This window comes from Xiphias gladius, chromosome 21, assembly GCF_016859285.1.
Source record: "Xiphias gladius isolate SHS-SW01 ecotype Sanya breed wild chromosome 21, ASM1685928v1, whole genome shotgun sequence".
NCBI classification, from domain to species: domain Eukaryota; kingdom Metazoa; phylum Chordata; class Actinopteri; order Istiophoriformes; family Xiphiidae; genus Xiphias; species Xiphias gladius.
The window spans coordinates 17,332,516-17,346,509 of record NC_053420.1 but is presented as its reverse complement, the minus strand read 5'-3'; the positions used below and the strand labels follow the sequence as shown (position 1 = coordinate 17,346,509).

Genomic DNA, 13,994 nt, shown 5'->3' with positions numbered 1-13,994 from the left:
GGAATACAAAACCTCTCAAATTTACTCAAAAACTGTTTTCAGTACCTTTCCCTATGCGATGGGATTAATGTGTTCCTTACATGGTAAAAAGGAATATCTGAATTCTTATCATGAAGAAAAGCGGCTTTTCAAAGCTTTGCAGTGACAGGGACTGAGTGGGTTTCCTGACAGATACTGTCATCTGGGCGCTTCGCTGTGTTTTTTAAAGATCCAGGGAAGTCGGTTTGTCATCTGTCACCTTAGTTGTCCTCAGTTCAGGAGGGAGCAGGCTGTTGACTCGCAACGAGGGGGCACAAAACTGCATACTGACACACTGCAGAAGCCCTATAACTTTCAGTTCCATCTGCACTGCACAGGCTTTGACGTACTGTATATTTCAAGCTGTCAGGTAGGGAGGCAGGTTTTTTTGACAGACTCTAGATCTACACTGTGCCACATTTGAAAAGCTTGTTTAAAAAGATTTTTTTGACAAATGTAAACAAAAGAAACATAGTTCCACTACCCCCTTGATAAAATGGCACCACTAAATGATGTATTCACCATTAATAAGGCCAATAGTTACAACTCATAAACCCTTAATACCAGATACCTTTTGTCTTAGATTTTGACTGTATGTCAAAGTAATGTTTCTGAAATTTATTAAAATTATAATTCAGTTTGTTCAACAAGCATATGATTCTCTCTCTCTCTTAACCCTAGAATATCCATTCACACGTCAGTTTGGTGTACTCTAACGCTGCCCTCCTGTAGAAATGCCCTCAGAAATCAGGTTTGAATTGCTTGCTGGCCTTGTGATGTCCAAAGATATTTTCTTGCCATTAAACACAGCATAACAGCCCTCTTTACTGGAGTTAAAGCACCTGAGGAATTTTAAATGGCATCTGACAGTGTGTGTGTGTGTGTGTGTGTGTGTGTGTGTGTGTGTGTGTGTGTGTGTGAGCACGTGTGCGTGTACACTACACTAAGTTGTTTGTGAAGCCTTATATGTCACCTACATACCTGAGGGATGAAGCCACGAGAGAGCACTTGTGACACGCCAGCTGTAACGGAGGCCCGAGTGACAGCAGGGTGGATTCTGCTTTGTTTGTGTTTAAAACAGTGAGTTAAGCAGAGGTAACCTTCTGTAGTCCCTTTATTCCTCCCACCATCCCTCTGTTGCTCACCCCTACCTCTCTCATCAGGCATCTCAGAGGGGAAGCCTGGGAAACTGTGACTTCACTGTTTTATGGCACAAAGATCCATTGTGAGATCCTTTTACTATTTCTTTCTATAGAACAAGAGTGGGAACTGCTCTTGTCTCCATACCCAACATGTGAACAAACACCACTCTGGGATATAGTCTGGGACTGAATCCCATGACAGATCATTTGTATGAAGTGCAGCAAAAAAATTCTTGGTGATTCTGTGAGTGTGTAGCAACCATTGTTTTTTTGGTTACCTATTTGCAATCAAATCTGTCTGTGACCCAAAGGAAGATTTGTCACAACTTTATTTGCTTCTTTGGTTTTATAAAGATTTTTTTTTTGACAGTTATTGAATAGTCTGGCAGGTGAGCGACAGAAAACTTGCAACAAAGGTCACCAGCTGACCCAAACCAGTGTTGTCATGCTTACAGGCATCTTAGACTATTCAGACACCTGGACATCCTACTGTGAATCACTTCATCTTTGAAATAACTAATACTTCAACACTGCTTACATCTCAAATAAAAGTGACAGTGCGGGCCCATAAACAAAGTGATGATTCTTCACATTAATATCTCTTAATGTCTACAGTATAGTTCTACATCTAAATCAACACTTTCATCAAACTGATCATGTCTGAAGAATAGTTCACATGGTATATCGAGAAAAAAATGCAAAAGTGAGACTTAATGTGAAGTTGCTCAACTAAAGGGATTATCAAAACTCGGGGCAAGAAGACAGCAGATAAGCCTGTAAGGCTAATTCTTCCAAATATTTTCCTCTTCTTCATCCAGAGGCAGCTTTGCATGGACTTGTGGGTTCTCATATCACTCCTAACCGCACCACATTTAATGTAAAAGATCTCTTCCCTGTGGGACTCTTCAAATGGGATGTAACCTGTTTTGTTTCCCTGTTTTGAATCTACAGGACTGCCAGATACGCAGTACTGGTCCTTAAGTGATGCATATCTGGCAGGACAGTAAGGGTTAGTGCAGTAAACGTTTTGCATTGCATGTAATTGCAGCTGAGGTTGAGTTACATTTGAGGATGGAAGAACCAGGTCTGCTTGTGTCGCATTGTTAACCCCTGAATTACACACAGGTCAGAGAGGACTGCGGTTGTGTCTGTCTGATCTACTGTCAAAGCAGCGAATCTGGAGATGCAGTATTTTTCTGCAGGGTTTCTTTCCTTGCTTACTCTCTTTGTAGAGGGAATGAAACCATGCATTATGCAAACAGTTGCCTAATGTGTTTATAAGATCAAAAAGTTGGCAAAAGTTTTTTGGAGTGTCTGACTGTACTCCAAAACTGGCCATCTGTTGTGCTGGACTTTTCTATCCCCTGCATGAACACACGCCCCCTGGTTTCGCAGACTTCACACTTACTTATCAGTTTGGAAAGAATAAAGTTGACTTGAAAAACAACAAAACTATTTTCAAAAAACACTGTATGCAGTGTGGAGAGGCATGGAAGAAGCCATGATATGGGTGTTTATCCTGTCAGACAGAAACATTTTCAGAAAAATGAATTCTTTCTTGCAATTGTAATTAAGTGCTATGTGTATAAACTTGACATAATCACAGTAAATAAGAGAACTGGTGAGCATAAACAAGACTGCTCTTTATTTTCTTCCACAGGTGTTTGCTAAAAGGACAGAGGATTATCTCTAGCACTCACATGACGTTAGTTGTTACTTCCACTGCCCAGAGGTTCAATTAATCACAGAAGGAAATGTGACATAGAGGAGAAGACAGATTCTACTCACCTTTCTCTACATCATCACAAATGATAATTGGTGAAATGAGATTATGGGTGACTTTAAAGGATTTTTTCCTGTTTTGTGAAAGAATGCTGGAACTGTCCATGGGAGAGACTCTGATATTTTACATTTTAAAAATCAATGGTAGTGTATTAGGCTATGCCATATGCAAGCCACTCAAAAGTCTTAAACTGTCTATATGTGACTTCACTTTTACTGAATGGATTTTTTAATTCTATTTATGCAATTTTCGATTCATGCTTAATACATCACAAAAGTCAAACATGTTGTCGGACTCTTCTCGGATCTAGCCAGAGGCAGCAGGAGGTCTGTAGCTACAGTGCATGTGTCAGCCCAGTGTACATTCAGTGGATTACAAAAACCACCAGGGAAATGTAAATAAAGACCTATAATTATTGGCATAAATCCATAAAAAAATATAAACAGCATGGAATATACTGTTGGGGACTGAGTGGTGTTTGAAAGGGAAAGTGCACTGCCTCCCTTTAGCCCCCCCCCCCCCCTTTTTTTTTTTTTCCTCTGTGGCAACAGCCATCTTCTCTCTCTTTCTTCCTCTCTGTTGGTTGTTGTTGACACGTTGGGTGATGTTGGGTTGGGTGGTTTTGTTCATTGTTATCCCACTTAGATTTTCAAAAAAATTATATCACGGCGCCCTCTGCCGATCATTTATGGCGAAGCTGTACCCGGAAGTGGTAGCCAGTGAAGATGAATGAAAATACTGCACATCCAAGACGGAGATGGTCCCTGCTGGCAGCAGCAAGATTTCCTGTCCGGGCCTCTGGCTTTCAGAATAAAACCAAAGCGTTTTAAACGCGAAACCATGTTAGTCGTGATTTGGTACTCAAACATCTTATTCACATGATCAAGGCACATAGCTCATAGCTATTTATAGATTTTATATTTTTTTTTACTTTGTCAAAATGCTCTTGTTTTTTTATTCTCAAACAAAATTTACTCTCTATCACTGAATTTCAGGAGAAACAAAATATCAAAATTCACCCATAGTTTTCCAACAAAAGAAGTCTTCTACAGCCATGAAAGGTATCCATGAAAAATTCCTTTGAAAACTGATCCTTTTATTCTCTCTGTCAGTTGGCGAACTTTGCAATGCTAAGTACAAAGAAGTTCTCTGCTGGCATAGCTCCTACTGCTGTTTGCACTGTTTAATTTAGATGCGTGATTGGGAGGAACAAACCGAGTTCATCTGCTGTTAAGTGTGAGCCAGGCAGGATGTTTGTGTTCACCTATGAATAGATTTTGAGCTTGTTTGTAGAAATTAAACAGGAATTCTACAGAAGCCATTTATTTTCTAAACGTCACCATTTACACAGAGCACATGTAACTTTAAGGAACTGTAATTTTATTCTTAAACCATCACAATGGAAAGATGTTAGTGTGATGATTAAGAATAAGCCAGAGGCCAGGGGGTATTTTAACATATTACCTTGGCAGCATTAATCTCCTATTGTGCCGCAGTAAAAAATTTGTTCTTGGGTCGCTACTGACCACCACAATACATGGAAGTTTAATGGCAGTTTTACCAGCCCTGTCAGCCTCTTTACCGGCCCTCTTCTTTTTCGTGCCAGGAAATGAGAGCGTGCTACGTGCTCCTCCCCCCGACACACCGGATCATTCAGAGAAGCCGTTTGATCCAAAGTGCACCCATACATCAGTTCAGCTGTTTCTTGATATTGAGCATTCAATACCATGACAACTAGATACTATATGAATCAGTAGTCAACATAGTTAGAGGAAATTCATGTTAAACCACAAGTAGTCATTACAATATAATTGAATTTAAACCTGGAACATTGTTTAATTACATCCAAAAGGCATTTGCCACTTTCTCCATTTGCTCTCAACATATCAACTTTGTAAGGTCATAATATGTGAGTGCTGTTTTTCAAATCCTGATTTCTGCTGCCCGCAATAGTCCAGGGAAACAATTCTTGCATATTTAAAATCAGTTGAGTCGACAACCTTTTACTTTACTTGAAGCCATTGGCAGTAGCTATATGTTTTGTTTGAAACTAGATGGGTGCATAATAACTGATCAAGATTGGCAGCATATTCGAAAAGAGCCTTTCATTTTTCAATTTGCTCACCATGAGGTTCACTGTGTTAAAGGCAACACCTTTTTTTATTGTCCAGCAGACTTTCAGCAATAACAGCAGACGCAGTAAACTGTTAACATATTTAAGTCGATGTGATTGGCTTAAACCAGATTTTTTTTTTTTTAAAACCACATCCTTCATTTCCTGTGTTTTCTTCTTATTCTTTGCTTCATTTTCCTTTCTTTCTGAAAGCTTTCCATCAAAGTTTCCCTTTTTGTAGAACGTATAAAGTGCTTTACTTCCTACACTGAACCCCTCAGTCATACTACAGTTAACAGGTATCTGTCTGCAAAGATCTCATGATTTTTAAAGCAAATCCCCCAAATCCAATATCTGGATAATCCAAAGGAATACTGTGATGTCAGCGAGATTACTATGAGCAGTTTTCACTTAATGCATCATGTAAGCAGAGGGATTAAACACGGCATTTACAGTAGCGGCAGCATTGTGCACAGCATGAAAATGCAACCAAATACCACAATCTTATAATTTAAAATTTAACAGACAGAAAAACAGCTTGGTTCCACAATCTGTAGCCCACAGATATGACTGGCTACCAATACATTTGTGGAGCTGATGTTTTCTTATTCTGAAGGGTGTCAGCAGGAAGTCTCGGTGTTGTTGCTGCTAAGCTGAAACAACGTGATGTCGCCTCGTGTTTGACAGGTTGGTCTGACTCCAGTTAGCAAAGTGGGCACAAGAGACTCCCATAATGTTGTTTCGCCGTCTGCAGTTCAACCGGTGGGCTCATTAGATTAAACGCCCGTCATTGTGTAGCAGTGCTTTCAGATAAATGCCGTATCAGCGGCTAACGTTACTTTGTTTTGTTATTCGTAACCAACTTTTGAGCTCCTTAAAGCTAACGTTGGCCTGCTAAGTTACCCGGTAATATAACTTATCCAGCAATATCATAATAGGTGTTTATTGACAGTGCTCAAGTAAACAGCGTTTCGTGCTAAAGTACGACAACAAGATAGTACTCAGTAGTATTTTGTGATATCTTCTCCCCTTGAAAATCACTTCCTATGTCTAAAAATACAAATATGCAGTATTGACAGTGTGAAGGCCCTTCTCTCTCCAGGTGTTACATGTGAGACACCGAGCTTGGCACCAGCCGTCGCACACATTGCCCAGTTATACCTGTGTCCAGTGAGGGGCAGCCCACGGATACGGCATGTCCTCCCAGGGAGATGGAGCTGCAGAGCCGGGCCCCGAAGCGGTGGCGCCACCACTTTCTCCCTCCGCCGAGACCGGTGCCACCAGTGGGGACATCATCACCGTCACCATTGGAGCAACCGTGCCCACAGGGTTCGAGCACACCGCTGCGGAGGAGATCAAGGAGAAAATTGGGGTGGACGCACGAATTAGCAAAGATCGGGGTCGTATATACTTTCCAATAACCACTGACAAGCTTTTCCTGGTAAGATAAGACTCAAAGCCAAATGAGGTGCAGTTCCCCCAGGTTTTGCTTACTGTTATACTGCGTTATAACCGCAGGAGACTTTGCTTCTATTGTAAATGGCAGTAGTTTTTTATGTTGCCCAGTGGTGATATATAGACACCCCCACTTTTGATTTGTCATGTGTTAAGTGTATAAGTGCACAGAAAATCTGCATCTTAAATCTGTCTGCCTGCCTGTTCATTTATTTCTTCTCTGTAGGTTCATCTTCTGAGGTCTGTGGACAACCTGTTTGTTGTGGTTGAGGAATATGAACATTACCAGTTCAAGGAATCAAAGGTAATTTACAGACAGCTTTATTCCTTTGTAGCTGATATAAAATGCATTATTGTCAGGATAGCAAACACTGTGTTTTGTACAGGAGGAGACATTGATGGAGTTGCAGCAGCTTGCCTCCAAACTCCCCTGGACTAATGCCTTAGAGGTCTGGAAACTAAATGGCACCCTAAAAAAGAAGAAAGGCCACCGGAAAGGAGGGAATGGTGCTAAAGTAAAATCCAGCAGTGAGGCCAGTGATACAACCGTGGCTGACACTGAGCCCCAAGAGCTACCTCAGGCAGTGTCTGCTGAAGGCAAGAGAGAGGCGGAGGGCACACCTGACACGGAGACTTGCAAGCAGGACCCAGAAGAGCAAACACCTGGGGTCAAACTCATCAAGTTCCGTGTGACGTGCAACAGGGCCGGTGACAAACACAGCTTCTCCTCTAATGAGGCAGCCAGAGACTTTGGTGGGGCCGTACAAGAGTTCTTCTTGTGGAAAGCAGACATGACAAAGTTCGACATAGAGGTAGGCATGCTTGTTCAGACTGGACTGACACAAACCGTCCCACTAGCCAAGAAAAACTCAGATACATGCTGACGCACAGATACATTTGCAGAGCACTCCTTTAAGGAGTGAGCAAAAAAAACAAAACAGCTTTGCACAACAACGTTTTCCGGAGTTGTTTTCATTATGTGACAGGATGAAAAATGCGTCAGCATTTTATCAGAGCTTGGAGATGATGCCTATGCTTTTTAAATTAAATTTATAATTAAATAAATAATCAATTGATTATTGATTTCTAATCATGTACTGTATGTCCCTGTACTGTAGGTTTTACTAAACATACACAATGAAGAGGTGGTGATTGGCATTGCACTCACAGAAGAGAGTCTTCACAGGAGAAACATCAGTCACTTTGGACCCACTACACTGCGGTCTACCTTATGCTATGGCATGCTCAGGTACCTCTTTCAACACTGTGTTCGTCGGCTACGCCATGTGATCCTGATGACCTTAAACTGTTCAGCTCAGGTTATATTTTCCTCCGCTGCGTAGCCCCGAGGTTCCACTTGATGTAAATTTCGTCATCTGCTCATGTCTACAAAGGTCAGAGCGGATGTCTATGTGAAAGCTTTCTTATGAATGTGGACCATACCCACCTTGTATGTGTGGAACACGTCCACCTATGTTCTGTAAACAACAGACCTGTTTGCATGTCCGTTGTCCACTCTACTGTCTGAACTATGCTCCATAAATTAATCATACTCCAATGAGAGAATTGTGTCAAAGCAAAGTTTGCCAAATTACAGAGCGAATAAAAGAGAAGTACGATTTTACTGATCCTTTGCAAATTAATATTTTCTTTGACTTGAGTAGACATGACCAAGTTGACAGTGAGGTAGGCATGCTTTGCCTGGACTTAATACAGGCCTATCAAATATCACCACACTAGCCAAGAAAAAATATTCTCTGCACACCTCAGTTTTTATTTTAAGGCATAACAAAAGAGGCAAATGCACTGCTAACTAACATTTTACACGAAGATAAACACATAAATTAAGAGTATGTGACAAGTTAAATGCAATTTTTGATGTTTCTGTTTTTAAACTCCAGTTTCTCTAAATGGTTTAGTAATCGTCTCACACAGAGGTGATGCTCTGTGCACCTTATCTAGGATTCTTTCTTCGTATTGTTCTGTTAAGTAGGGGTTGAAAATTATAGGCAATTTGAGAACTGAACACAATGTTGGCCCACGGATTAAATTCAGTTCCACTGCTCGATCTGGTTCGGCTAATATCTGGATGCCTCCTTGAATAATTACACATGTTAATTTTGGGCGTCATCAGCCAGATTTGTTGATGGCACCACAACTGAGGCTTGTAGAAATAGCATTGAGGCTAAATTGGAGACAGCCGTGGGCAGAGATCATTGACCAGTTTCAAAGCCATCCATAATTTCAGGCGTATATTGCGGGAAGACAATGATTTATGCTTTGTATTACAGAGCTAATTAGCCTGGATACTTGTGAGTTATTACTTTATTAGTCCATGTAGACACATTTTACGCAAGTAAAGTATTAATTGTCCCATAGTGAAAACGTCATTTCATGTTTAAGTGAAGCTCTGTTATCAGGTATTGCTGCAGTTAGAATTTCCAAAAATATATATATTTATTACAGATATTCATTCAGTATATGATACAAACAAACAAAACAAAAAACATTTTTGTGCACATTCATAATGAGTACAATGAGAGCTGAGTGAACAGATAAAAATCATAACAATGTTATGCAGTGCTGAGAGTAACACCATAAATATGACTTGGATAAAATTCATGAATTTCACATTTAGAGATTGTAATTGTTGTAATTCTATTTGGCTTTTAATGAAGTGACTGACACACAGTAATGTACCAGGTAACGACAGATGTGTCAGATACAAATGTGAGTAGAGGTGCAGTTGGGTGTGATCTAAATTGCTGTAGGGTATTATTGTTCAGTAACTGAACCATTTTGTGTTTATGAGAGTCAGCAATCTGTCCAAAAAGTCAAAACTTTTTCTGCTGGCGCTTACAGCTTTAGGTTAGGACTTCTGTTAATGACCATGTCTTACTCACTTTGCAATAAAGGTTAGTTATTGGAAATGATCAAAAACAATCAAATCATGTAAAATCAGCCCTGAAGTACTGAGTTTTTAAGAAGGCAAGACTGAACAGTGGAAATGTATGTGCCATGTAAATCTGCAGGGGAAAGTCTTCAAGACAATAAGTCTCTAATGAGTTAGAGCAGCACTCATTTAAGCATGTTTATGCATTTTTCCTGGCTGCTAGAATGATGTCAGTCTCAGCACAGGTGAGGAAGATGCAGGAGGCCTGTGAGGAGAAGAATAGCAGAACTGGTGGATACTACGCATATATAATGACACGTATAAAATGAGTTAATATGCTTATAAAACATATTGCATTGGTGCTATGTTCATACTCTACTGTCTGTTGACAGGCTGTGTAAACCTCAGGCATCCGATATAATACTTGATCCAATGTGTGGGACTGGAGCTATACCACTGGAGGTGAGACATAACTTAAGGTCCTAACCCTGACCCCGACTGAATGACATACTTGCATGTTTTGCTTAGAAGAAGAAAACATATAGAAGAAAACATATGAACATATAAATCGCCGTTTATTCACCCTTTTGCCAAGCTCTGATGCTGTTTCATCCACGCACAACCACATTCTCCACGCTTGCCTGCATTGCGACATTGAGCGCATAAACTTAAATACTCTGATTACTGGACATCATCAAATGTGATTTGCTGAGTGCTTTGAGGAAGCAGAGTTAATCAGCGATGGTCTTGAGATCACCGGAGGAGGGCTTTAAATGATAACAAACCACGGGCTGCTAATTGTCTCATGCTTTTCTTCTACAGGGGGCCATTGAGTTTAACAGTTCATTCTACATCGCCGGTGACAACAATGACATGGCAGTTAACCGCACAGTCAATAATATATGTCACATCCAGAAAAGGAGGGCAGACAAGGGCAGGTGAGAGTGAACAGCTTAACATCTGATAAGGAGGCAGTTTTAGCATACAACTTTGCATAGCTGATCATCATAATAATTTTTTATGATCTTTTTTGGATCTTTTCAAACAGTGTATCTGGGTTGCCCATTGACACAGTGCGTTGGGATCTGTGCAATTTACCCATAAGGACCAGCTCTGTTGACATTATCATCACTGACATGCCCTTTGGGAAGAGGTACCGTAACAGCTCACACTACCTTAGCCACAGTGCTTTAGCTGTTGGCTGAAAATTGTATTTTGAAACGGAAAATACTTAACAGACGACTTGTGGCAAGGCTGCAGTATGACATAATGCAAAGAACATTGACCGTGAAGCTAAATCTTTCCGTTGTTTTCTTAAAGAATGGGCTCTAAGAAGAAGAACTGGGACCTTTACCCCTCCTGTCTGAGAGAAATGGCCCGTGTGTGCAGACCAGGCTTGGGAAAGGCTATTGTGCTGACACAGGATAAGAAATGCTTTGCCAAGGTAACAATATTGCTCTTGCAGATAAAAGGAATTTCAGCAAAGATATCACAGATTTTTTTAAAACACCATTACATGGAAACTTCTTGTGCAAGTCCTGTCCTGCCAGTTCCTGATAACCTTTCATGCTAGCTGTTGTTCGCTTAAACCAAATGTTTATCCGGATGTAAACTTCTTTGGAAATTTGGAAACTTTCCATGGAGCCTGACAGTTTTCGAAACATTTTTAATTTGTCACGTAAAGATAGGCGGCTAGATGCACCTGTTCAGCAAATCACTATTGTTATTGTCATTAACCGCTGATCGGGGCGTAGGTGCAGCTGTTCCCACCATTGGTGTAGAATAGTGCCATGTTCTACCTGAGATCAATTCTATTGGTTAGTATCCCGGCCCTTCAATAACCAATGGTTCTCCTTTTCCCATACCTCAGTGAGCTTGAGACGGACGAACTAAATGGTGTGCTGTGTTTACAAATACACAACTTTTTGCCACGGAAGTAATTCTAAAAATAATGCTTTTAAATGAAGAGGTTTCTGTTTTGAAGCTCCTAGCCAGCAGTGACCATCTCATAAGCCTCACCAGCCTGCTGGCTGCAGTCACTTTTTGCCATTATGTACATCTTTGCAATAATCCACTTTACTTTTCGACAACAAATTGTCTTTCAAAGTTTTGGTGAGTGCTGCTTTACATTTCTGTTAAAGGATATATATAGGAATATATATGTAAAGGATATATTCTGTTTAGTGTGGGGCAATAAACGGAAAATAATTTTATTGCAGTTACAAAGCTTCACCAACTGGGCTGGCCACAATCTTAACAGATGAAATAGTGGTAACCAAAATTTGTAACATCCTTTGTTATACGCACAGTATTCAAAAGTAAATGGGGGGAAAAAAGCTACATTCATTAGTCATTCCTTGAACTGCACAGGCTCCCTGAGAATACCGTAATCTCCGAAGTGCAACTCATACTGACCATATTGCATAATGACTATGTGCATCATTGAAGGCTGATGCATATTAAAGAAACAGTATATTGCACTTAAACTCACCAAGCACTTGTTTATGACCATCATACTAATACTGGTAGAGCCTCCCTTTGCTCTCAAAAAGCCTCAGTTCTTCGTTGTATGGATTCCACAAGATGTTGGAAACTTTCCCTGTTGACATGACTGTATCACATCATTTCAGCAGATTTATCAGCTACACATTCATGCTGATTCTACCACATCCCAAAGGTGTTCTACCAGATTTAGATCTGGTGAGTGGGGGGGCCACTGCAGTTCACTGAACTCATGGTCATGTTCATGAAACCAGTTTGAGACGACTTTTGCTTTGTTACATGGAGCATTATCATCCTGGAAGTAGCCATTAGAAGATGGTAAATTGCAGCCATAAAGGGAAGCACATGGTCAGCAATAATACTCAACAATACTCAGACAGACTGTGGCATTGAAACTATGATTGTTTGGCATTAAGGGGCCCAAAGTGGGTCAAGAAAAGCATTCCCCACACCATTACACCATCACATGCAGCCTGTACTGTTGACACAAGGCAGGTTGGGTTCATTGGGACCATCCCTACCATCTATGTGCCTCAGCAGAAATCTGGACTCATCGGACCAGGCTACATTTTTCCAGTCTCCAACTGTCCAGTTTTTGTGAGCCTGTGCCCACTGCAGCCTCAGATCTCTGTTCTTGGCCGACAGGAGTCACCTGGCTGCTGTGGTAGCCTGTCCACTTTAAGGTTGGGCGCGTTGTACGTTCTGAGATGCTTGTCTGCTCACCACAGTATACTTTTCTTTACCTATATCAAGGTAGTAAGTATTGTGGTAGAAAGAATTAATCTATACTGGGACGGCTGCATAGTTGTTGTTTTTTTTTTCTTTTTCTTTTTTTTTCTTTTTCTTTTAAATTCCACCCATGCTTCAGGAAAGTATGCCATTCTCAAACTAACTTGTGTACAAGAAAACACTGGAAATTTTTGACCTCAGAATGGGGTCCTGGGTCACAAAAGTTTAACCCTGCCTCAGTCAATGACACAGTTTACTATTGACCTTTGTGGTGTAGGGGTTTTTCTAAATTTGTTAAACTCAAATTATTGGTACTATTTAGTGAAGTTGTATTCTACTGTGAAATCGAAAAAGCTGTTGTGGTTGTCCTTATTTACAACTACAATCCGTTAGCTGCCATCATTTGTAAACGTCAGTGTTTTTTAAGTTTATGCAGCTCTCTGTCAAGTTAAAACAACTTAATGTGGCCGTTCTGCTTAAAACCTGAATTAGTCTATCCTGACATCATCTCTAAATAATCCCTCCACAGTTTGAGTGGTGCAAAATTAACTCAACCCAGTCACTGCATCCCAGAAAAAGACTTTTACCAGCTGTATTTGTGTAGTCTGAGATCTTGTTTTACACAAAACAAATTTGTCATTCGTTAGCTTGACCTCACAAGATTTATGTTGTCTCCAGGCTGTTTCCAGGATGGGGGGACTGTGGAGGAAGCTGCACACTGTTTGGGTCAATGTCGGGGGTTTACATGCTGGAGTCTACCTCCTCAAGAGGACCGGGGCCGTGTTTGGCCAAACTCCTGAGGATGTCCATGAATCACGAGGAACAGTTAATACACAGTGGGATGAGAAGGCCGACAAGGAGCGCATTTAAATTCAGAATTTACATTTGAGGCTATGTAAGGTTATCTTTATTTATTTTATTTTTGAAGATTTAACTTCTTTATTCAGGTTCTCTGCTCAACCATGCCAAGCAGTTATATTGTATGATTTTTGTATTTCTCATTTTGGTTTATTGTGATAAATTGATAACTGGAGAAAAAAAAGCTATTACACATGTTCAGCATAAGTTTAATGGTTCTCACACTGTGTTTGACTGTAGTTCATTCATCATGTTGCTTTTCAGAAACCTGCTGAAGGTTTCATTGAACCCCTCCATCTGCTGTGTCCACTTTACAGGAAGTGGACATTGCCATTTGTTCTGATCAATAAAGGTTCAAACTAAATGTCAGTTAATGTAAATATTCATCATATCCGTATGGGTGCCAAGCTGTTTTATCAGTGACAAATTTGCAACACAGAGGTTAACGCTGAGTAGAACAGGAAGTTGTACTTGAGAAATTTTCTTATATATTTCAGGGAA

The 13,994-nt window shown here is 40.4% G+C and overlaps 1 protein-coding gene across 3 annotated transcripts; it reads left to right on the top strand.

Annotated features, from left to right (window-relative positions):
* Nucleotides 1–5,648: 5,648 nt before the first annotated feature.
* Nucleotides 5,649–13,862, top strand: thumpd3 (THUMP domain containing 3). Of its 3 annotated transcripts, none has more exons than XM_040159843.1 (10): nt 5,649–5,743; nt 6,159–6,497; nt 6,738–6,815; nt 6,898–7,323; nt 7,630–7,760; nt 9,797–9,866; nt 10,227–10,342; nt 10,453–10,557; nt 10,725–10,848; nt 13,314–13,862. In XM_040159843.1, the coding sequence occupies exons 2-10, from the start codon at nt 6,252–6,254 to the stop codon at nt 13,503–13,505; spliced, it is 1,488 nt and encodes a 495-aa protein (XP_040015777.1). In that variant the 5' UTR covers nt 5,649–5,743; nt 6,159–6,251; the 3' UTR covers nt 13,506–13,862. The 3 variants fall into 3 exon arrangements, with proteins under 3 accessions (XP_040015777.1, XP_039971380.1, XP_040015778.1); XM_040115446.1 differs by having other exon boundaries at nt 5,719–5,818; XM_040159844.1 differs by lacking the exon at nt 5,649–5,743 and adding an exon at nt 5,750–5,962.
* Nucleotides 13,863–13,994: the final 132 nt, after the last annotated feature.

Bases quoted from the DNA above. Each gene is read 5' to 3' on its own strand.
- thumpd3 (XM_040159843.1), top strand. From the start codon at position 6,252: ATGTCCTCCCAGGGAGATGGAGCTGCAGAGCCGGGCCCCGAAGCGGTG. The intron at 6,816-6,897 runs GTAATTTACAGA...TGTTTTGTACAG, and splicing joins ACCAGTTCAAGGAATCAAAG to GAGGAGACATTGATGGAGTT. The intron at 10,849-13,313 runs GTAACAATATTG...TGTTGTCTCCAG, and splicing joins ATAAGAAATGCTTTGCCAAG to GCTGTTTCCAGGATGGGGGG.